Genomic DNA, 24,084 nt, shown 5'->3' with positions numbered 1-24,084 from the left:
ACCTAGGAACGTTTGGGACAGTGAAAAAAGAACAGAGGAAGATAGACCTGTTTGTCAGCTGACGTTCCTCAAGTTGGCCAGGGTGTTTTCTGTTTTATTTTGTTTTTCATTAAAGAAAGCCTAGCAACATGTACCTTTGAGTTCTCCTGACTTTCCAAACCACAAATTGAAAGGAGTAATTTATTCACTTTTCTTCGTTCCTACATTATAGAGGAGGTTTAAGATTAATGAGAAACTCTTCATTTTGTCAGTGACCATTATTTTTGTTCATAATTCACCTGATTTCAACACTTTTGGTGAAAATTCCTTTGGGGAACTCAAGTGTATGGCAGGAAAATACATTATGGCAAATGGATGTTATGGGTGGACCTTTCTTGATGGATGCAGTCTCCCTGCCTTCTTGTTCTCTGATGGTTCAAAGTTACTTTCTATTGCCCCACTAGCCTCCAGATGGTTTTTTCCTGGCCACACCTATTGGTAAGTTTCAGCAACTGGTCTTTCAGGTAGTAATCACTAAAACGCAGGCCAAAGCAGAGGTTGGGGGAAGAAACAGTCAAACCTGTTTGACTGCCGTAAGGTAGTTGTGAGAAGAAAAACCTTTGTTTTTTGTAGAAAGGAAAAGAAGAATGAATGGAGTCAGTGTGCTTGGTCAAGACTGATTGAATATTTTAGAGTTTTTGATGACCAACACATCATCAGTTTCACAGCTTGTTTCATCCGTCCATCTTGGTTCTTTGCAACCTCCATGCCTTTTCACATATATCATTCCCTCAGCCTGGAATACTCTACCTGTGCTTTTTTGTTCACTTACTAAAATTCTGTGTTTCCATCAAGATTACTCTTTCTGTGAAATGCAACTTCTCCTAACTCTTCTTTGCTCTTAGGAGTTTAAATTAACATTTGTAGGCTGTTAGCATTTCTCTTACTGTACAGATTATCATCCTATTATTTTGTCTTCTGACGACATGGTATAATAGCTGTCACCCTCTTTTGCCCAATTCTTTGTACATCTTCTAGGTCCTATTTTCAAAAACTCATTCATTTACTCCTCTTTGTTTCTCTTTCTCTTTTAATATTTAATGAATGCCTATGAGGGCCAGACATTGTGTTAGTTGTTTTGCACATGTTATTTCATTTAAATGTTCTGGCAGACCCATGAGTTATTATCTCTATTTTACAGTGAGCTAAACTGAGGTCCAGAGAAGTCAGCTAACTTGCTCCAAGTTCCAGCTAGTAAGAGTCAGAGCGGGAATTTGAATATAATCTGTGAAATTACAATGACCCATTTTTTTCCCTACTATCCTACACTGGTTCCCGTCTCTGTAGTTTCCACTGATTCCTCTGTGAGTGTCCCATCTCAATCTTTTGACACCTTTGTGGGGCTTTCCTAGATTCAGAAAGGAATTTTGGCGGCTTCTTGCTCTGGATCCATCACAGTGTGACTCCCTAAGGGGAAGTCACTCAAAACGGTCCTTGGGAGAGACTTGCAGAAGGTGGCTATGAAATAATTAGGATGCAGGTTCACATCTCCCCTGCTCCCATTAGGAATGTTTCTACCCTCATGGTGGTGACACCATAGGCAATGTTGAGCCCAGTGAGGCACTTGCGAGGGGGTGGTAATAGCTTCTCCAGCTTTTCTTGAAGTTGTCACACAGCTCAATAGGTCCTTAGTGGGGCCCAGGCTTGGATTTTTCTTTCTATATATCTTTTCTTTCTTTTTCTTTTCTTCTCATTTCTTTTTCTTTTCTCTTCTCCTCTTCCCTGCCTCCTCCCTTCTCCCTCCCCCTCCTCCTCTTTTTCTTCTTCTTCCCCCTCCCCCTCTTCTTCCTCTTCCTCTTCCTCCTTCTTTCTCTTTCTCTCTGTCTTTAATCTTGTCAAGAAGCATGTAAGTGTTTTGGTTAAGTTCCATACTATAATCATTTTGATAAGTAGCTTTTGAATATTCAGGAAATCAAATCAGAACAACACCCAGAAGGAGAGTATCTTCCAGGTGTGTGTCTGAGCTGCAGATTAAATTTCGGTTTTCAAATTTGATCTCAGGTGACCTTTTTTTTAGAACTATGTGGGAAGAAAAATCTGAATAATTTGATTAAAGCTCTTTATTGTGGAGAACTCAATAAATAAATAACATTACTTATTAAATTACATTGAATGGTGCACAATAAAGATTTCAGCAGTAACTTCAGCCTTGATCAGCACTTCCCGCATTCCATATGATTCCAGGAGAATGCACACCATTCAAACAGCTCTTGTTTACCAAGTACCTAAAATTTGCCAGATGCTTCACATATGTTATTTTGAATTCTCATGGCTCTGCAAAGGTGGTTGATATGATCCCCATTTTACAGAGTAGGAAACAGATTCAGAGAGGTCATGCTATTTGCCCAAGGTTATGCTGTTTGCCACAACTAGTAAGTGACATTGTTGGGATTCATAACCCAGTCCCTCTGACTCCTAAGTCCATGCTCCTGCCACCACACCATACTTCTTTGCCAATTAACAAGTAGCTAAGAACAGGTAGTAGAAGCTTCACAGTCTATGCTTGAGAGTCTCTTAATCTCTGGGCTGAATATTAATTTATTGAGGGATTATTGAATTCTCATCACACTCCCCCATCATTTTATATATGAAGAAATTGAGGCTCAAGGGAAAGCAATGACTTGCTCAAGGCCTCACAGTGAGCCATTGGAGTCAAGCCATGACCTACACCTCCTTATCCCATTCCAGACCTCTCCTATACTCTTTTGTATTATTACTGCTTCATGTGTATTTATTTTATCTCCCCCTAGATTGCAAGCTCCTAAAAGGCAGGAGCTATGATTTCTCTTTCTCCTCTACAGACTTCAGCATAGAGCTGGACCATTGTGGGCCGTTTTCAGTAGGCATTTGTTAACTGATTGTTTTTTTTTTTTTCTTTTTTTTCTTTGTCAATAACAGAGACACTTTCTGTGACCCTATTAGGAGAGCAGCTTCCCTTATTACACAGTATGGTGAATAGGCAACACACCTGTTATGAATGGTGACTCTATAAATTGGGAACTAGGATGTGCTGGAAACAGCCCTTTTTGATTTCCTCTCTGAATTATTATGGAGTGTAACCCCCTCATTGTGTAGATGGGGATACTGAAGCCCAGAGAGGGGAAAGGATTTGTCTCAAGGTCACAGGGAACTTTATAACAGAGCTATGATTATTTTAAATGTATATTTAGAGTAGGCAATACATGCACACAGTACAAAATTTTAAAATCACAAAAGGTTAAAGAGTGAAAAATAATTCCAATCCCCCATCCTTCAGGCATGCAGTTCTCTTTCTCAGAGGCAACCACTGTTTATTAGTTTCTTGTGTACCCTTGTATTCATAGGATATGCATTTATAAACATATACAGAAAATATATCAATTTTCCCCACAGAACTAGTGTTTCATATTCTTTTGCATCTTGTTTTTTTTTTCCACTTTACAACATATCTTATGGATTGTTCCACCTTAGTATATGTATAACTGCTTCATTTTTTTAATGGCTGCATCCTATGACTGTATCTATTAATAGGCATTTATGTTGTTTCCAGTATTATGCTATTATAAACAATGTTGCAGTAAATGTTCTTGTTATATGTCATGTCACCCATGTGCAAACATGTGCTAGGTCAAAGCATATGCATATTTTAATTGTAAAGCTTTTGCCAGATTATTGTCACAAAGGTTGTAAGATTATCATTATGCAAAATTTGGATTTGATAAAATTTATGAATGAAATAGTTATTGTTCCTTTTAAAAAAGGAGTATTGTCTTGACCTTACAGAACTGTTCAACACAGAGTTTCTTTAAGTAGTCAATCCCCACTATACATTTAAATGAGAATTCAGTTTAAAGAAATGTGATTTATATACTACTGTTCAGGAACACATCTATTGGGTAAAGCATGTAATGATGGCAATATGTTTCTAAAATGCAATTGAGTCTACACAAGCTGTTGTTCCAATTGTATTACCAAACCCCAGAGGTGTGCTCAGATGTAAGTGTATGATAAAAGAACAAGGGGGTCAGACCCAGCTAGAAAGAAATAAAGCTACCACAAGGGCAGAACCAGTGCTGTGCCAGTAAACTGGATTTCTGCCTGGCAGGGGGCAGGGGGCAACAGGGAGCCCTGATATTTCTAGTGTTTGCTGATTTCCATGATGTAGATACTCCTATCAGGACCAATTTCAAGCTACCAATGTGATAGCACTGAATGTGAAATTGGGAAGAGATGCTCAGAATTGGTTTTTACGAGTTACTACAAGCCAACTCCAGCACAACACTGAACAGAAACTAAGGAAAGACAGCTTGAGAACATAAAACTTAGGTATGACCAAATGTCAAATGACCTTGGCAGAAGTGAGCTGGCTGTTCCTTGTAGTGTTTTTTTTTTTTTTTTTTTTTTTTTTTTTTGTGTGTGTGTGTGTGTGAGGAAGATCGGCCCTGGGCTAACATCTGCCAATCCTCCTCTTTTTCCTGAGGAAGACTGGCCCTGGGCTAACATCCATGCCCATCTTCCTCCACTTTCTATGGGACGCCGCCACAGCATGGCTTGACAAGCGGTGCATCGGTGCGCACCCGGGATCTGAACCGGCAAACCCGGGCCGCCGCAGCAGAGCGCATGCACTTAACTGCTTGCGCCACCACGTCGGCCCCATCCTTGTAGAGTTTTCTTTGGTGAGATCGGAGCCTGTACTTCTCCTAGATGGTCTTTTCAAATCCCATCAGAGGAACAATATCTGTTTGGTGTTCTTCACACTAACCACCTGAGTGGCCTGAACCTCACTAGTCTGAAGAGGAGCAAAAAAAGAAAAGGGCTTTGTGAACTGTCAGATGCTATTCCAATGTCAAACATTCATCCTGTTATTAATCCAGCATCAGCTGCAAAACTCCATAAGCAGTCATCTCACCTGCAAGGTCCAACATCAGCACTTCTCTCTCCTAGCTGCATATGAGAAGCAATAAGGGAATGTTTAAAAAATCATAATGCCCACCCTTACCCCTAATCAACTGAATCAGAACTACTGGAAGTGAAAGTAGGCATCAATATTTTGTAAAAGCTCCCCAGGTGATTCTGACTTGCAACCAAGGTTGTGAATTACTGCCCTGTACAACCTGCTTCTGCCATCTAATCAACTTTTTCTACCATCTCCCCTCCCTCATCATATGCTAGCCACACTGGCCACCTTGCTATTCCAAGAACGCACCAAATTCATTCATAAATAGTGCCTGTAACATAGTAGGTGTACACTCAAAGATTATTCTTGAACTATCAGAACATAATTATTAAACATCTCCTATAGTTGAGTTCAGTGATAGATTCAAATCCTTCATTGTGCTAAGGTTTAAACCATGGCATTCATGGTTATTCATGGTTAATAACCATACCATGGTTAAAGTATGGCATTCAAGGCTATTCCTGACCCAGCCACCACCTAACTTGTCAGCCTCACCTACTTCTACTTCCTGTCTTCTTGAAGCAGGAGGCCTATATAAACTACAGTAGCTAGGGAAGGTGGTCTAGAACTGAACACTGCAGGTTTGCTTTAGCAGGAAGGTGTATTCATATGTGTGTTGGAGGCAGGGAGCAGAGGATGGAATGTTTGTGACCAGAGCAGGAGACAGTGAAGAGAGTAGCATGGTCGGAAGAGGGTCACTGATAGAGGGAAACAGAAAACAAGATAGACTCAGTAACATTATACATAACTCTTCTAATGTATCGAATATTTTCCCTTTTACAGATCACTTTCACATGCCTTCTATATCATTTGTTTTGTATAACTCTATGAAGTAGACAATGCCATTACTTTTTTCCTCACTTTTTAGATGAGGAATCAATGCTCAGATTTGCTTGAGGCCAATTGGAACTGGGATTTGATATCTGCTATTCTGACTGCCAGTCCAGTACTCTTTACATTTCCATTTTATAGAGCTTGGGCCAGATTGTGGAAGGTACTGAAAGTCAAGAAGACGAGTCTGGGCTTGATTCCTGTCCCCTCGCACTAAAGCTAATCATAAATAAGACCAAAGAAACGAGAATGATCATGGCTGTATAACCACTCCCAAGAAGCCTCCCTGTAGAGCATTAGCTGAGGGACCAGACTGAGGACCCATCTGTGGTACTGGGTTAACTGCCACCTGTGTTTCTGGGTGGGTGGGACAGGTGGGGGAATGGTTGTATCCTTGGACCCACAGGGACTCTGCTCCCTTACAAGACCGTCTAACAGAAGACTTTCCTTTTGGCATGGCAAAGTCTGTGTGCCTCGAGTTGTCTAGGTTGTCTATCCTGTTCCACAGGCCCAAGAGGAGTATCTCGGAAGGAGAAATTTACTAGGAATCAGCGATGCTTGGGATTCCTTTTCAAAGAAGAGAGCATTTGGCGATTAGACCAGAGGTTCCAGGCCACCTCAGTCCCAGAGGAAGTTATGTCCATAGGATATATGACCCCACACAGGCCTTGGGCTTGTTTCCAGTCTATGTAGGTCACTCAGGGAAGAGGCACTTAGATCCTCCTTCCTGTAGGATAGTGTTTTTGTTTTTCAGAGGAAGCCCTTAGAGTCAAGAGAGTTGAGACTGGAAAAAAAAAAAAAAAAACATAGGAATGCAGACTGGCTTCAGTCCTCCTTTAGTCACACTCAAGTGGACTCTGAGACTCCCAGCAGAAATTATAATATGAATAGAAGACTTCTGAACCCACCTTCCTTAGGTTGCTATTGTTCTCTTAGTGCCTACCACATTCCCTTCTTGTTAATGGATCAGGGGAACCAAGGTCAAGAGAGAAGTAGAGATATACACCAGGCCACAGTAATTCACTGAGACAGCATGGCTGGTCCTTAGGTCTTCCACGTTCCTACTCTGTTCTCTTTTACTATTCTGCACTGCATCTGTCTTTGAAGCATAGGGCCCATTTGAGAAGAGATATCACATTGACAAGGGCAAGCATCAACCTCACAGGTCATACAGACCTGGCTTCTGATCCCGCTTCTGCCACTTACTAGCTGGTGACTGTCAGTGTGTGAGTCTTATTATTTTCCTCAATTCTAAAATAGGAATAGTAGCTACCTGGAAGAGTTTTGACAAGAATTAAATGAGGTAACCTCTTTGAAAGCACCGTGAATAGTATCCAATCAAAGCACAGTGGGTTACTACCTCTCTCCATTGCTCTCCCCAGGGAGGTCAAATGTTACTCCTACTTGACACTTTGAAGAGGCAGTGGGTTTCTGTAGAACATACAGGGCAGACAAGTTAGGAGAGAGGCAAATAAAATATTTGCTCAGTTATAGTGGTTAGGTAGAAAGCATATGACAGCCTGGATTAAAACTGAGCTATATTCTTTGGTATCAGTAAACACTCTGTATTTCAGGTTTCCTCATATATAAGTTGAGGGTGATGGTCTGTACCCTCCTTACTTTGAAGAAAGGCTCAGCAAGATAATGAATATGGAAATGATTTTTAAATAATAAAGCAAATGTGCAGAGGATACGTTGGGCAGGAGACCTGAGTTTTAGTCCTATCACTGTCATTGACTCATTGTTTAATCTTGGTCTGGTCCATTCGGCTTTCTGGATCTCAGTTTCCCCATCTGTAAAATGAGAGTAGTGGACTAGATGATCTCTGCAGAGGTCCTTGCCTCTTCTGACATTCAAGGAGTTTATTATTTAAATAAGAATAATAGCTAAGATCTGTATAATGCTTTATGCTTTATGTGTTATTTTCACATCTATTATCTCATGTGAGAATAGCACTGAACTGCTGGACTAGGAATAAGAAGACCTGGATTCTTGTCCCTATTTTGACATTGACTCATGGTATGACCTTAAGCAAGTTTTCTTCCATTCTCTAAGTCTCAGTTTCTTAATCTGTAAAATAGGAGATATGAGGGTTGGACTAAAGCAGTAGGTCTACTAAACTTTTCCACAAAGCCTTGGGGAGTCCTATAGAGTTTCTCTAAGGTGTACCACAGTGCTAAGGCTGCAGAGAAGAGGTGAAAACGAGAGGTCTAGCAGGAGGATTTATAAGTTGCCTATGCCTGCTTCAGGCAGATTAGGTTTAATTTTATCTGTTTTATATATATGGGGCCTCCATGTAATATTTCATTTGTAAAAAAAGGTTCATTGCAAAAGAAAAATAAAACTTGAATAGATGTGTCCTAACTCCTTAGGTATTAAAAGTGGGATTCAATAAAATATGTTGTTTGGTAACTTCATTTTTATTGTTGTTTTAACAAAAGAGTATATTGTGAACATCCTTCCAAGTTAAAATAAAAGGACATTGACTACAAAGCATTCCCTTGCGTGAATATGAAATAATTTATTTAATCGTTCCTCTAATGTTGGGCATTTAAATTTTCCCAATATTTCCTGTTTAAATAATGCTACATTGAACTTTTTTTGCTTAACTGATTATGATTCCAAGAAGTGGGAATCACTGGTTAAAGGTTATGCGTATTTTAAATTTTTTTAAGATATATTGCAAAATTGCTCTCTAAAAAATTTACACTCCCACCAGTAATACCTTCACCAGTATTTAGTATTTAATCTTTACCAATCTGACTTGTGAAAATAATGTCTTATTTAATTTGTATTTCTATTGAAATTGAATAATTTTCGTACGTCTATTGATCATTTGTGTTTCTTCTTGTAATTGCCTGTTCATGTCTGTTGCCCATATTTTATTGTACTGTTCATCTTTATATATCAAGGAAATTGACCACTGGTTTTACATACTTGATGCCAATATGTCTTTCTTAGATTGTGGTTGTCTTTAAATTTTATTATGTTTATTTCGCATAAGAAAGTTTAAATGTTTTCTAGTCAAGTCTATCAAAATGTTCATTCATGTTTTCTTCATTGTCATGCTTTAGAAAGCCCTTTTCTGCCTTCAAAAATTTAAAAATTTTCACTTACATTTTCTAACAATACTTCAATGATTTCCTTTTATTTTTGTTTTTTCACTGACATCTTTAATCCATCTGGAATTTATTTTGTTTTCAACTAGTAATTTAACTTTATTCTCTTTTCCAAATGATTAACCAGTTGTTCTGACACTATTTAGTGAATAAGTCATCCTTTCTTCACTGATTTAAAATGATACGTTACATATACAGAGTTTGTTTTTGGCTTTTCTGGTCTCTTCCACTGATGGATCTATACTGGAGTCAATACCAAACTGTTGTACTTATTATGGGGTTATAATACTTTAAGTGTCTGGTAGGAAAAGTCTCATTATTCTTCTGTTTTGAAAATGTCTTGGCAATATCACACATTTTATTCCTTCACATAAACTTTGGGATTATTTTGTCAAGATTTTGTTTGGGTTGTTTTAAATTTATAGATTTCATTGGGGGGAAAACTGACATCCTTGCAATATTGCAACTTCCCATACAGGAATATTGTACATCTTTCCATGTAATTCAGGTCTTCTCTTACATACCTCAGTAAAGTTTTTAGCTTTGTTCATATAGGTCCTGCATTAACACTCTGTTTATAAAGTATGAGAAGTCCTACATTCTTCAGTATTCTCTATAGGTTCATAATGAAGATTATGACTTGACCATCTCTTAATTTGCATGGTGTGATGCCACAGATTGTGGGTAACTCCCCTGCCTTGCCTCCTCTGCTCCAAATAGTATTTTTCAGAATGAACATATTGAAAGAAGCCTAATCAGACGTTGACCTCAACTCATACTGCATGGCAGCACCAATGGGGCTGACAGAAAACAATAGAATTGTGGAGTCTGTGGAGAAAATATATGAAGGCTGTCTCATGACCTCTGTTCCTGCTGAAGCTTTGAATCATACTTAAGGTTTATGATGAAAGGATAGGACCATGAAGAAAGATGCAGAACACCATTAGGCAGTCAAGAATTTCAGAGCCAGCTGGCATGCAGAAGACCTCATAGGTTGTTGATGTAATTTTACTGTTGGAGGTCAACAGTGTCAAAGAGCTGGGAGTAATGTTTGTAGAATCTGAGGAGGAGGAGATGGATAGGAGTTTGTGTTCTCTGTGTTAATTATTCAGTCACCTAGGCTACAGCATGGGAACAGAAGACTTTCTAGGACTACCTTGGAGCAGGCCCAGATCTCACTTACACACTTCTTTTGTCAACTGAATATTGAGAAGGCGTCCACAGGCCCATACACTTATTAGACAATGGACGAAGATAGCTAACACCCTCAGAGACTACAGCTCTGTCTTAAGACTAGACCCACCCATACCACATCTCCACTGGATGCAATTACCAGATTTTCAGTGGCTCTACCACCAATTTCCTGTGGCTTGTGGCATGTTATTTCAATACTTTCTGTCTATTTTCATAACTGAGGTGTCAAGCATTGCATTGGGACATTTTATTAGAAGGCTTTTAAGGTACTTTATAGCCCAAAGATTATGTGTTTTTTGTTTTTTTTTTTTTTTGGTGAGGAAGATTGACCCTGAGGTAACAACTGTTGCCAGTCCTTCTCTTGTTACTTGAGGAAGACTGTTCCTGAGCTAACATCGGTGCCAGTCTTCCTCTATTTTGTATGTTTATATGTGGGATGCTGCCACAGCATGGCTTGACGAGCAGTGTGTAGGTCCACCCCCGGGATCCAAACCCATGAGCCCTGGACCACCAAAGCATAATGCACGAACTTAACCACTACACCACTGGACTGGCCCATGTATTTCTAATTAGACCCAATGGGTCAGAGCTACAAGGAGAGAGATACTGAGTTTCCTGGAAGGAAGAAACTTTATAACAGAGTCCAAAAGTAGAATGGGCTGCAATTCAAGAAAGAGTTAGGGACCACTTTGCAGGGATGCTACAGAGCGGATTCAAGCCTTGTTTGGAGAAGTGGGTGTAGCATGACCAAATAGTGTTTAAAATTCTTTCCACTCTGTGAGATTCATAGCCTTATGGACTGTGATTTGGAGGAAATCAATGGTGTAGTGCCAGGTAGGTCAATCTCATCTTAATGAGCATCATTTTCTTCAGCTATATAATGGGGTGTATAATAATCTGTTATACTTACTTTGTACAAGATTGTTATCAATCTTTGTAAGCAAATCACATGGGAGGGATTTTTTTATTTTATACTTTTATATTTTATGTTTTAATTTATTGTTATTTCATGTTATATATTATGTTATATATCTAATATTTATAAATGAATATGTACAATGTATATTCTATATTATTTTTTTTAGTTCATTGTTATTGTTAAGAACTCTGATAACTTCAGCCATATTACAGAAGTAGAATAAATATGAGAGAAGTAATAGTAACCCAGTGATTGTGCATTGGCTCTGCCATCATTTAGAGAAGTTGATCATTCAGGTGGGAAAAGTAGATTGGAGGCAACATTTACAGGTTGTTTTTTCTATCCCCAGTCTCTATTCCTAATCCAAACTGTACAGATGAGTCACAGTCCTACTTTTAGGAGATTCCTTCCATATCCGTCTTTGGAAACCTCAACCACTTCTGTCACTATCAAGTGTAATTTAAAACTTTCAAGTCATTATTCTGCTTCAAAAAAAAAAACAAATGTGTCATATGTACATATTTGTATGTGTTAGTATGTTATATGCTTTATGTGATCACACATACACATATATATACAAATATAATTCAGAAACCCTGTATGTGTGTGTACCCACTCACACACCTGTGCATTTACATATACATGGATACACACGTGTATAAGCATATTGTTTATGCATATGTTGCTTATGGCTTGCAATAACAATGCCTCTCTAACACTATATTAAGTGCCTTGATTTTTTTTTGTGAGGAAGATCAGCCCTGAGCTAACATCCGATGCCAATCCTCCTCTTTTTTTTTTTTTGCTGAGTGAAGATTGGCCCTGGGCTAATGTCCGTGCCCATCTTCCTCTACTTTATATGGGACGCCACCACAGCATGGCTTGACAGGCGGTGCGTCGGTGCACACCTGGGATCCGAACCCGTGACCCCTGAGCTGCCGAAGTGGAACACGGGCACTTAACCGCTGTGCCACTGGGCCAGCCCCCTTAAGTGCCTTGATTTTTTTGAAGGGCTTTAGAAAACAAAGAGAAGAAGCCACACGACTCCAGATATAAGAGACAATGTTACAGTAGGTTACTATCCTAAAAGGAGAGAGTAGAGGGAAAAGAGATTCTTATTTTGGTTAATTTCTTGCTTACCGGTAATACTTTTGCCCTTTATATGAAAGACTCTGCAAATATATTATGGATGAAATCCCGATATTCTTCAAGACTCCTAGAGCTGGAAAATATTTTAATAATTTTCTAATTCAGCCTATTTCATATTATCAGTGGGAACCAGGGAGGAAAAAGGACTTGTCCAAGGTCACATAGTGCATTAGTGATAAGACAGAACAAGGATTCAAATCTTGTGACTTCTATCCTAGTGCTCTCTCTGTTCTCTGAGACTTGAAGATTTTTGTTCAGCATAGATTTTCCTCTGTAACCTCAACACCTAGTACAGTGCCTGGCCCGTAATAGATGCTCAGTAAATGTTGAATTAATATGCAATAGCATTGGTTGTACTGTGCTTTGCACTTATTCCTGGGTAAACTCTAAAGGATATCTGTGTTTTCAGCCAAGAGACACTCTGGAACAAGGTATGAACTATAGTTAAGGAAATGATCCGAGTTACCAATTGAAAAAAACACTTTCATAATTTTTCCACTGTAACCGCCCTCATTCACAGGATGATTCGCTTTCAGAAGTGGAATCTAGAACTCCTCTGGGAGCCCTGTTCTGTTGGCTGTGCAACCATTCCTCGGCAAACTGGGGTTGAGGAGCTAGCATTTTCCTGTGGAAGAAGAGATTCCTCAAAGAAGTCAAGTACTCCTAACTTGACCTTATTTCACTAATCAATGTGATGAACTCGTTTTCGGATTGCAGCAGCACTGATACTGTGGGAGTGCCCCAGTTTTAGAACACCCATGGCACTGGAGATGAACCCACTGGAATTGGATACAGGGCCTGCCTTCTAGAAGTTGACAGCCAAAAGCTGAATGGCACTCATAGCACTATCCTTTCTGTGCACATTTTATGGTCCTCAGTTTGCAGCAAAAAAAAGCTGTTAGCAAATTATGTATTCTATTTATACAAATAAAATCCTGTGATATGGTAAAAAGAGTACTGGCCTAGAGGCCTTAGTTTTCTCATCTGTTATGTGAAAGTGATGATAGTACCTACCTCAAAGCACAGCTGAGGCAATTCATTTAAATAGCACATGTAAACCCCTTAACGCAGGCTTGGTTCATAGTAGATGCCTATTAAATGGTAGTTTTCTTCCTTCAGTGGCCTCCAATTCAGTGTTCTTCAGGCAAGTCACCTCCCCAGAACTCATTCTTGGAATGAAAGGGTTGTACTATGACAATGTTTAACAGTTCTTTCAAGCCCAGCATTTTGGAGTCCTTTGACAAAGGGAAGGGAAGAAGGGAGGGAAGGATGGAGGAAAAAAGGAAAGAAAAGAGGAAGGGGAGAAGGGAGGATATGAGGAAGGGAGGAAAAGAAAAGTTTTGCTGACCTGGTTACTACTGAATCTCCTACATCAATATAACCTACTATAATAGATGTGTTTTTCTGTGCCTGATCTATACATTTTAGGCTGAGTGAAGGGAGAGGAAAGCCAAGCTGTAGCTAAATTTATGTGATTTTTGTTTTCTGCTGTCAAATAGTATCAAAATAGTTTTTTTTTTTATTTTCTGCTCTTCATTTGTTTTCCTTTTCCCTACTACAGACATTCCTCTTCTGCCAAAAGAAGCCTCCCTAAAATCTCAGTCTATCCCATAAACTATAGCATAGCAGTAAATGAGGGAAAAAATACCAGGAACTTGAAGAAAGAAAGGGGTGGAGTGAGGGATGCACAAGCTCAGGCTGAGGCAGGGCTGCGAGCATGAGAAGTTCTGATGTTTCAGAGCAGCAGGGTATGTACCTCTATTTCTGCTGGTGACTCTGTATGCCTGTGGATCTCTCTGTTCCACTTGTGTATTCATTCAGCCTGTGTTTATTGAGGGACTGCTGTGTGCCAGGCCTGTGCTAGGAGCAAAGGGGCAAAGTATTTAGTAAAATATGTGTTTTTGAGTGGACCTACATGTCTTTCTTTGAGCAGCTGTGACTGAGAGGATCTCTGGGTCTGAGCATGTGTGTGTGTATGTTTGTGTGTATATGTTTCTGCGTATCTGTGAAAACTCCAAGTGTGCATGACAGCGATTGTTTTTCTTTCGCTAGCTTCAGAGGACTTCCTTTTACTTGCTGTGATTCACTTCACAAAGAGTGGGCTTTATCTCTGTTTGATTTCTATAACCTGCAGGACTTGGGGTATGATCACTAGCAATTTAAAAACAATTAGAAATCTCATGGAGTTCTCTTTTCTAGAAGTTTTACCTATATTTGTATTATGAAAAATAATCATCTTATTAGCTCTGGTATGATCCTATTCATGATTACAGGATTCAGAAGGAGGAAACATTGCCTGAGCCCAAGTCTCTGCTGTGCCATGCTAAAGGAGTGACAATTTGCACCATTGATCATTTTCTCATGGGCATTCTTGGCTTTTAGTAAAGGTAAAGCATCTTATTTAAAAAAAAAAAACAGCGAGTAGTCCATTTAATAAAGGAGGTATCAGCAGGACCTGAATTGTTCATCCCTATGAAAAACACCTGTGAAAACCAAACACTATACTATCGAATTAAACCAGCCTGGTTTAGTAGGTAGAATCTGTGTGATCAAATTGTTTGAGGCTATTCTCTGTCCACTTCTCTCATCTGGCTCTTCATGCTCTTTCTGACTAGAAATACTCAAGGAGAGAGACTCTTCTGAAAACACATTAACAGGGCTGTCTACTCTTATATTTGTTCTCCCAGGGAAACAGAAGTACCTGTGTGCCAGCAGAAATGATTGCACCATCGATAAATTCCGAAGGAAAAATTGTCCATCTTGTCGCCTCCGGAAATGTTATGAAGCAGGGATGACTCTGGGAGGTATGATACTTTTCTTCCTCTTACTCCTTCTCCCTCTACTTCCCTCATTTTCTCATTCTCTCTTTAAACCAGATTTCCTTCTTTGATGCTTCCAAGGAGGCCAGCCATGCTCTAGATACAGGCTAACCCCTTCATATCCAATGTGGCCATCAGCCAGCTGGTGACTTTCTTTATCTTTAACCAAGCCACACCCCTCTCGGGGGCTTAGCATAGGAATAGGAGGTGTGAAGCAGAGATGAGGACCCATCTGAGGGTGAGTGAGTTTGGACTTGACTATAAAGGGTTCCCCAGGGGACGTAATGGTACTGGCCTTATGTTGTTAAATGGTGGCTAAGATGAGAGAACTAAGGAATCCAGAACAGTCATAGGTGCAGGATGACCCACACATAGGCTGGTACTGAACACAGAGCAATATCCCTCAGTTAACTGTTGCCTATGTTGTAGTGCTGGCCACCTGGAATGAGATGCTACTTGTCTTTGGAGCCTATGCCTAGGCTGCCAAGCAGAGCCAATTTCCTATCCCATATCTCCCAGGGATGAGCAGGCCTTTTAATCATTTCCTTTTCTTTCCAAATCTATTGATGATTTCCAAAAGCATTTTTTTTCGGTAGCACAGTAGCTTGACAGAAGGAAGATACAACTGTTTCAAGGGCAACCCGCATCATACGGCTCTCTGTCCCCTAGTCTGTGTCTACCATGAGTGTTGTCACCATTCCAGAAAGGCTTGGCTGACACTTATATTTTCCTCCTCCAAATTCCTCATTTCTTCATGTTTACATCTGTTCAGTGCCAGGGTCCTCCCTGCTGCCTGCTGCTTCCAAAAAGATGCACCTTTCATGAGAAAAGCTAGCTCATTAGTCTACTTTGATTTGGAGATGGAACTTGAAGAAAGACAAGCCTATTTCTAAATGCCTGAAACTGTAGCCTCATACCTGATTACTCATTATCACCATGGAAAACCCAAATGCCTAGAATTCTGCCCTCTTCCCTCACCCTCTCAAGGCTAATTTAGAACACTTGTCCATCTCTGGCTTTCTGCGAAGTGCTCAATACCTTGTCTGCCTATGTGCATATTTATAGAAGCCAACTTGTTTTCTAACTGTGTGTGAGTCTTCATACGGATAACTGTATCCTGCCCTCCTCAAAGGCCAGTACTAGTCTTTAAATAGACCAAAGTACTACAAATGAATTGACCCAGGCTCAATTTGAGACAGTTTCAACAGAAGCATCTCAAGTAGTGTCTAATACACCTAGACATCGCGAGCAGATGCTCTGTGAGTGGTTTTCCAGGCAGCCACATCAAATGAGACTCAAATATCTGAGAAAAACAAACCTTGTTCTTGTTTGCTTGGCTTACTCCAGACAAATCCTACAATTGTGGTCTACAGTGGAGAGGAAGAAGCAGGACTGGAGTAGGAGAATGCAGAAGGAAAGCCAGGAAAGGTGACAAAGAGACTGACAAAAGGAAATTTTCTCCATATGAATGCTGTGACCCCATGTTGAGGGTTCTGATATACTCAACACTCAATTATTTAGCCCTCTGGGAATTATATGTAAGAGAGGGGGGCTCCCAAGTAGGGAATCCCTTGGTTTTCCATCTGCTGACATGAATTGCAAGCCTGCTTTGACACAGGTAAAGTTTAATGGTAACAAAAGTCCTCATAACATTTGGGTCTAAATATTAAAATTAGTTTTATCTCTCAGCCAACATCCTCCGTTATAAAGCAGTCTGTGACATGATTACAGTGAACCCCTTTTGAAAAGGAGTCTGTGTATAACAGATAATTTCACTACTCCATATAACAGTCAGGCATAAATCTGTAAATTAATTTCTTGGAGAGAGTAGTACAGTTTTCAAATTGATTTATTGGATAGAGTGCTCAAATTTGAATGGGCTTGGTCAAAACAATGAAAAGAAGCTGAAAAGTGCTGTGGCTGGCTTTCCTTTCAGTTCCGTTTCTATGATATTTATCGAATGTCTGCTGTGTACAAGGCACCAGGATCAGCAATAGAGCTTCAGGCTGGCAAACTTCAAGAAATGTCTACGAGATACAAGGATTCTTGATGTTGTGTAAATGATGTTGCCTTTGGAGTCAGGCAGACCTGGGTTAAAGGCCCAGCTCTATTATTTACTTTGCCCCTCCCCACAAGCCTCAATTTCTTCATCAGTAATTTGGAGATACCACTCTCATAGTTCTGTAATGGTGATCAGATGACATGATGAATATGGACATCCTTCATAAATGACAAAGTGCCAGACAAATGTGAGGGCTTATTATGACAATGTGGTCACTGGTAAGGCTGTTCACAGAACTTCCCAGCTGGCTTTTACCCTGAGTTATATGTAACAGCTGCAACAGACAGAGCATCACCAGAAATCACTCTAGTGATTCTGTACCAAAAGTACCATCAAGATCCTGTTTGGAAGCTGATTGTAATAATTAAGGGAATCATATATTATGTTCAAGTAACATGTCAATAAAAACCCAAATATTTACCCTCTTAGACACCATTGTTTGAAAAACAAACCTTTCCGTTTTGCTAAACTTATCTCCACATTCCCTGCTTCCCTGCTGCAAACCCTTCCCAAGTTTACTGTTAACTTGCAAATTCAGCATATACCACATCTTTATTCAAACAATGGAAAAAAGAAAGAAAGAAAGCATCAATTTAGAGTGGCCCTTCTGAGTACTTTAGCAATAGACTTCCCTTTTCATAAAATTTTGGTTTAGTATAGACATTTTGATCACCTTGAAGGAGAATTTATATAATTTTGTTTTATTCTTCATCACTCAACTCAAAATTGTGTAATATATTCTAAAATGACAACTATGAATGTGGCCTTGGGCAAGTCCCTTTGCCCCTCTGAAGCTCAGTTTTCCCGTCATAAAATTGGGATAGTGGGCTTCACTAAAGACCTTTCTGGCACTACCATTTTGTGGTTTTATGTCTAAAGTCACAGAGAAAGGATTGTTAAGTCTATCAGCCCTTTTTTGGATTGTCTATCCACTGTTCCCAGAAGTATAAATAGTCTAGACTTGAGTTCTTTGACTTGCATAGTAATTCTAGCTACCTCAAGTCACACCTAAATAAGATATATCATGTGTCTAAAGGTAGACTGGATAGATAGATTACTGAGGGAGTGGAGGGCAGAAAGGCTGTCTTTGTATCTTAAAGAAGATGGTACTCTGCAGCTGGTGGCTGCTTGGTCTTGAGGCCTCAAGATCTCTAATCTGGCTTTCTCTATAGTGTTAGAACTACTGTTTGGTGATGGGATCTCTTCAACTCAGATATACTTAAAACACATAACCTTTTCCTTCCTGCTTCTAGGCCTTTCTACCCGTTAATTGTTTCTTTTCTTAGCTGCTCTTGGTGTTTCTGAAAGGATTATGGAGGTGGTTGGATTCTCAGGGTGGTTCCCTTAAAGACTGCTTTCAACTGCTCATTCATGATAAGGATATGCCTTTCTTTGTACATGGTTCATTTTTGGCTGCTTTTGAAAAACCATATATTGCTAAGTGCTTCAAGAATCTAAACCCTTTGCCTACTTTTCATTTGAGAAAATACTTATAAATACAACTGTCCAGAGAAGGACCTTTCCTCTGGTGAATTAGCTGCAGCTTTTTCACAGCCCATAATTAGAATAAATGCACAGCCATCTCTTATTTTTCTCTGCACTTCCCAAGGATATACTCCCTGTTTCTAAGATGGAATGAGAAAGAAATAATTGCCCTTATCTGCCATCTCCTCCCCTGACCCTTCTCTCCTTCTCACTTTTCCTTTTATTCCTCACCAAACATTATTTCTTTTGTGTTTTAAAAACTTTTGAGTTCTTGGCTTTTAATAAATGGCATTGGCCCATGCTTATACCCTCCTCTCCTGTATCATGGGAGATGGTAGGCCTTTCAGGAATTTCAGGTAGCAGGCAAACCCCAGAAGAGGAGAATTAAACACCAAGCCCTGGAGCGCATGAGAATCTGGGGTGTGCCATATTTTCTTCACAAGTTACTCTAGCATATTTGAGAAGTCTCTTTTCTATTAGGAAACCTAACTCCACATCTGAGACTCAAAACTGTTAACAGATCTGCAGGTTTTAACAACCTTCATGATTCTATAAGTGGGCGAATGGCTAAGGGAGGCCCCAGCCGTGGTCCGATGTCGTCATGGACACTGTGAGCATCCTTGTGGTTTCCAGTGTTGAACACAGTCTTGATGCCTGCTCTTTCATCATTCTCCATGCTCCAGAGCAGCCCAGCATTGCTACTTCTGGATCACATGTCCTGGATGCAAGAGAGTGATTCCAGTGCTGAAATGCCATTCATGGCATGGTTCTTCAGGAGACAAGTTTCACAGCATTTATTCATTCATCTATCCATCCACCCTTCCAACCAGCCAACTAGCTAGTCCTTCCATCTTTCCATCTATTCCATCACCTATTTATTCACTTAGCAAATATTTATTGAGTGCCAACTATGTGCCAGACACTATGATAGGCATTTGGGGGGATCAGAGATGAATAAGGTATAACTCCTGCCCTCAAAAACTTAAACAAGAGGAGACAGACGGTGATAATGAATCACCTTAACCTTAAAGGATAAATAGGAAATGAGTGGAAAAAGCCGAGTAAGATAGAAGGGGAAGGGCATTCAATGCAAAGGGCACAGTTTGAATAAAGGCACAGAGACATTAAAAAAATGCATTGAGGGTTTGAGAGATAGCAAGTAGTTTAATATGGCCAGATCTCGGGAAATGGAGAGGGCAAGCTGAAACCACATTGAAAATGAACTTGGTTATTATGCTAAAAGTTTTGGACTTTAGGTGGTTGAAGATCTATGGCATGGGATAGACTTGTTCACATATCATTTTGTTTATTTGCATCTTTGGTTTTTTTAAAAGGGAATTAGTGGCAGCATGAATGTTGTATAGGCGAGGGCTTAAATTTTAGAAAAAGAGGTAGTAGGCCAAGTAGAGAGAGAGAGAGAGAGAAATTTCCAACATGAAATTTTACTAAACACCTAGGCTTAAAGCCTTAGTTCCTGGGTTTAGTTGCCTTCGTTTGGGTTGATAACTGCAAGTACTGACCATGTACATGAGTCCTTCCCTTATATAAGTTTGTTGCCTTGATCTAGGCCAGGGTTTCCAGTGTGGCTTCTGAGAAAACTAGTTCTATGAACCAGTCCATGAAAAATGATTTCTCTAATCAAATAAGTTAGGCAAACCTGCATATTATGGTCCTGCTCAGAAAGATTTACAGTGCATGTTAGCATATCACAGACATTGGCAAGTACTGCAATAAAGTAACCTGAGGAGCTTGATAACTCAGGATTCCCAAATTTAATTAAACCACAGAAATTCTTTCTTCACATGATACTTAATATCCTACAAAACCACTGTTTTCTGGAATACACTTTGGAAAATTTGGTTATAGATAAATACTCTTTCCTATAGGTAAACAGTGCCCCTAGCCCAGTTCATCCATTTTGTAGATGTGTATGTTATTGCCCACCAGGAGAATCAATCAAGAATGCTTTTATGACCACGAACAAACCATCATCACCACATCTCAGAAGTATGCACCAGAGGCTACTAAAGCAACTAAAGTAAACCATGTTGGATCTGTAGTATTATCGTCATACACAAAGGACAGGATGTAATCCAGGCCAAAGAAGGTTATTTCCCAAGTCATTTAATGGCCACACATACATATTCCTGACTGAAGGGGCATGCTAGACAAGTTATTTCTGAGAAATATAATGACTTCCAGCGTTACACAGAGTGATCACTAAATATTTTGGATATCTAGACATCCTGCCCTAAAATTTAACAGTCTTTTTGTGCACTCTCTGACCAGCATTCCAGAATCTACCCAGAACCTCATCATAGTTGTACCACATAACCTTATTTCTAAAATAGAAGGCCTAAAAATCCCAGATTTGCAGAATTTGGGTCTCATTGCCCACCCAATGATTGAATCTTCTCTACATCCTGTTCAGCAGGCAGCAGAGTATCATAAAGAATCAACAATGTGGAACTCAGTTACTGGAATTTCCTCCTTTCTGCTTTGACTCTCTAGATTAGAGCCCTAGAAGTCTTCATATTGGAGATGCAAGTGGTAAGTCTCAGTTCTGAGAAGTACTACTCCCCACACACAATTCTCAGATACCTAAGTGCACCTCTTATGTTCCAGATCTGTGTAACGGAGGCATGCACAGAGGAACAGAATTGCCCTGTAAACTTTGACATCAAAATGCACAACATGCGACTCAGCATTTACAGCCTCTGGATTTTTTGTTCTGTGTTTTTTGTTTTAAGAGGTCCTGTGGTATAGTGGAAATAGCATGATGGACTTGGAGACAGACAGGCCTTGTTTCTAGTTCTGGCTCTGCTACTTAGAATCTTGATGACTTTAGGCAAATCATTAGATCTCTCTGAGCCTCAGCTACACTATGAGAATAATAAAATCTTCCTTACGGAATTGTTGTAAGTTTGTAAAGAAACAGGTACATAGTAGGCACACAATAAATATCACTGTACCCTCCAATCTTTTTTGGATGAGAATTGGTCTGTGTGCTCCTGGTCACCACTGGGGCCTGTTCCCTCTCTGCTATCACAGTGTGGCTTTTCGTACTGGTTCCTTGGTTCTCTGGCCTCTGAATCACCCTTGAATCAACCCTTGAAATCTGTTCTCCATGGCCTAGATCACCATCTTCCAGTTGGTTACCTACATATTTGGTGACACATTAGAGGGAAAAAGGTATACTTCTCTCTAATTAAAGTTCTCAAGTGAACTTGTATATAGTGAGACCAGAGACTGTATTTCTTAATCCCTCCAAACCAAATTATCTGGAACAGCACATATATATTGTAGTCTGTCTCTGAGTTGTTTGCTTTTAGAAAACTATGGTTAGAGGTAAATAATTTTTTCTAATCATCAAAGTTGATGATACCCCATATCTGGTACTTGAATAAGTATCTCACTTGTAAAATTTCCACTTAAAATCCTTGAGTTTTTAAAGTGTAATAGCACAGAAAGATTTTATTGTTGTTTACTTTTGCTGTGAGTGCTTCAAAATCCCTCAGTTGCTCTTGAGAGAGTAAAATGATGTCATAGGCAATATTTTTTGAAGGTAATAGGCAGAAAGCTAAGAGTACACAGTACACAATAGGTCATATATACAAAGGCAAATATTTTCCAAATATAACAATTCAGGAAAAAAAGTTTCATTTGAGCTGATAGCATAACTGCTTATTTGAAAATATTTTGCTTTTGATTTAAGAAGAGTGTCACCTGTTTTTCCAAATTGTGGGATGTATTCTTTAAGATCACAAAAGTGTTTAAAATATTTTATTACTGTACTGAAAGTATACAGAGACAATTTACCTGAGCAAGATGCTTTTTTAGAGACTTTTGCACATCCTTTGGGATCACGTTTCTATGAAGTAGAACTAAGGGGAAAAATACACAACCACCAGAAACCAGTAGAGCTTTCAGATTGTCTATTATTGATAATATTTCCATGACAACAGATATCTAGGAAGTAAACTGGAAATGGCATTGCTACCCTGAATCGCCTCTTTTGGAATCAGGTTCCATTCTCCTCAGTCCAGTTAATCCTTGCTACACTTTTTAGATCTATTTACCAGGCATAGAAATGTCTTTCTTTCCCACATTTATTACCCCATTGGACCAATGGTTATGTGGCTGAAGTGAAAAATGATTTTTGAGGGACATTTCAGCCTTCTAGCAGTTAGCAATTAAAAAAAATATAAGCACCAATCCTGAAGAAATTACCTGCAGAAAACTTGGACTGGCATTTGGAACTAAGAAGAAAATCTGGATCTTGACCAAGACAAAAGGTCACCAGCCCAGGCCTGCACAGTGTGGTGTGTCATGCTGACCACAATGAAACTGAAAGAGACTGAGGACTCTCCCTATGGTGGAAAATGAGACAAGGAAGCTTTGATTAGTGAGTTGTTAGGCACACAGATATTAATTTTGAAGCATTCCCATTTCCAGGCTGAATGATAATGCTTGTAATATTAGGGGCTTGTTTGACTGCTGCAAGAAATTCAGAAGACCAAATAGGGCTCTGAGTGGCTCTAATGAGACTGTTAAGTTCCACCTCCCTTCCCTTCCTCTACATCCTCTCTTGCCCCTCCCACCTCCGCCCGTCTAACTCTTGCCCACTGTGTATGGACAGGCACACACAAGTATATATACAAGCTCTTTAGTATATTTGTCAATAAAGAAGAAAAGAAAGGGGAAAAAACTCCAAGTAAAGAATTTTTCATTTCTCCATCTCACCTCTGTCTTACAGGTAGGTAGGAAAAGAGAAAAGGAAACTCCTCTCAGTCCAAAATGGCAGCCACCCCCTTCACCAATTTTGCATGCTTCCTCCAATATTAGAGGACCTGACTTAGGCATCTGATTATGGGTCTACTAAATTGCAAGTCCATCTTTAAGTTGCTACATTCAACAGTGTCTCTCTTTCATGTTAGAAAAATTCCGGGTTGGCAATTACAAACATCTCAAATGACCAGACACTGAAGAAAGACTGACCTGCCTTATTCAGAATGACTGTTCTAGAGGGCTTTAGTGGATAGCCCTGAAACACCTGGAATCTGAAGCTTAGGGACTTAAGCCCTCGCTCTTCAACACAGACTCTGACTTTGGGGCTGGGGGCTACTCTCTTGGTTGATGACTCCCCCCAATGATACTGATGTTTCTCTACCTCACAGGGATGTTGTGAGGACTAGCTCTAGAAGTACAGTAGACCCCCTTATCTGCAGTTTCGCTTTCTGTGGTTTCAGTTACCTGTAGTCAACTATGGTCCAAAAATATTAAATGGAAAATTCCATAAATAAACAATTCTTAAGTTTTAAATTGCATGCTGTTTTGAGTAGTGTGATGAAATCTCATGCTCTTCTGCTCCATCCTGCCCGGGACGTGAAGCATCCCTTTGTCCAGCGTATCCACTCTATATCTACTCTATATATGCTACCCATCCATTAGTCACTTAGTAGCCCTCTCAGGTACCAGATCTGCTGTCATGGTATCACAGTTCTTGTGTTCAGGTAACCCTTATTTTACTT

General features: G+C 39.7%; 1 protein-coding gene across 2 annotated transcripts in view; it reads left to right on the top strand.

Annotated features, from left to right (window-relative positions):
• AR (androgen receptor) overlaps positions 1-24,084 on the top strand; it is a 167,283-nt gene that overhangs the window by 113,192 nt on the left and 30,007 nt on the right. Inside the window, exons 3-4 of one of the 2 annotated variants that reach the window (XM_087427119.1) lie at positions 14,875-14,991; positions 18,355-19,704. In XM_087427119.1, the coding sequence (XP_087283245.1) occupies positions 14,875-14,991; positions 18,355-18,416 (179 nt within the window). In that variant the 3' untranslated portion in view covers positions 18,417-19,704. Of the gene's footprint in view, positions 1-14,874; positions 14,992-18,354; positions 19,705-24,084 lie in introns of those variants that run through there. The other variant, XM_004439897.3, reaches the window with a different exon arrangement.

Source organism: Ceratotherium simum, chromosome X (assembly GCF_057802395.1).
Source record: "Ceratotherium simum simum isolate JZ-2026a chromosome X, ASM5780239v1, whole genome shotgun sequence".
Lineage (NCBI taxonomy): Eukaryota > Metazoa > Chordata > Mammalia > Perissodactyla > Rhinocerotidae > Ceratotherium > Ceratotherium simum.
Note: the sequence above shows the minus strand (reverse complement) of the source record. Positions and strands in the feature narration are given on the sequence as shown.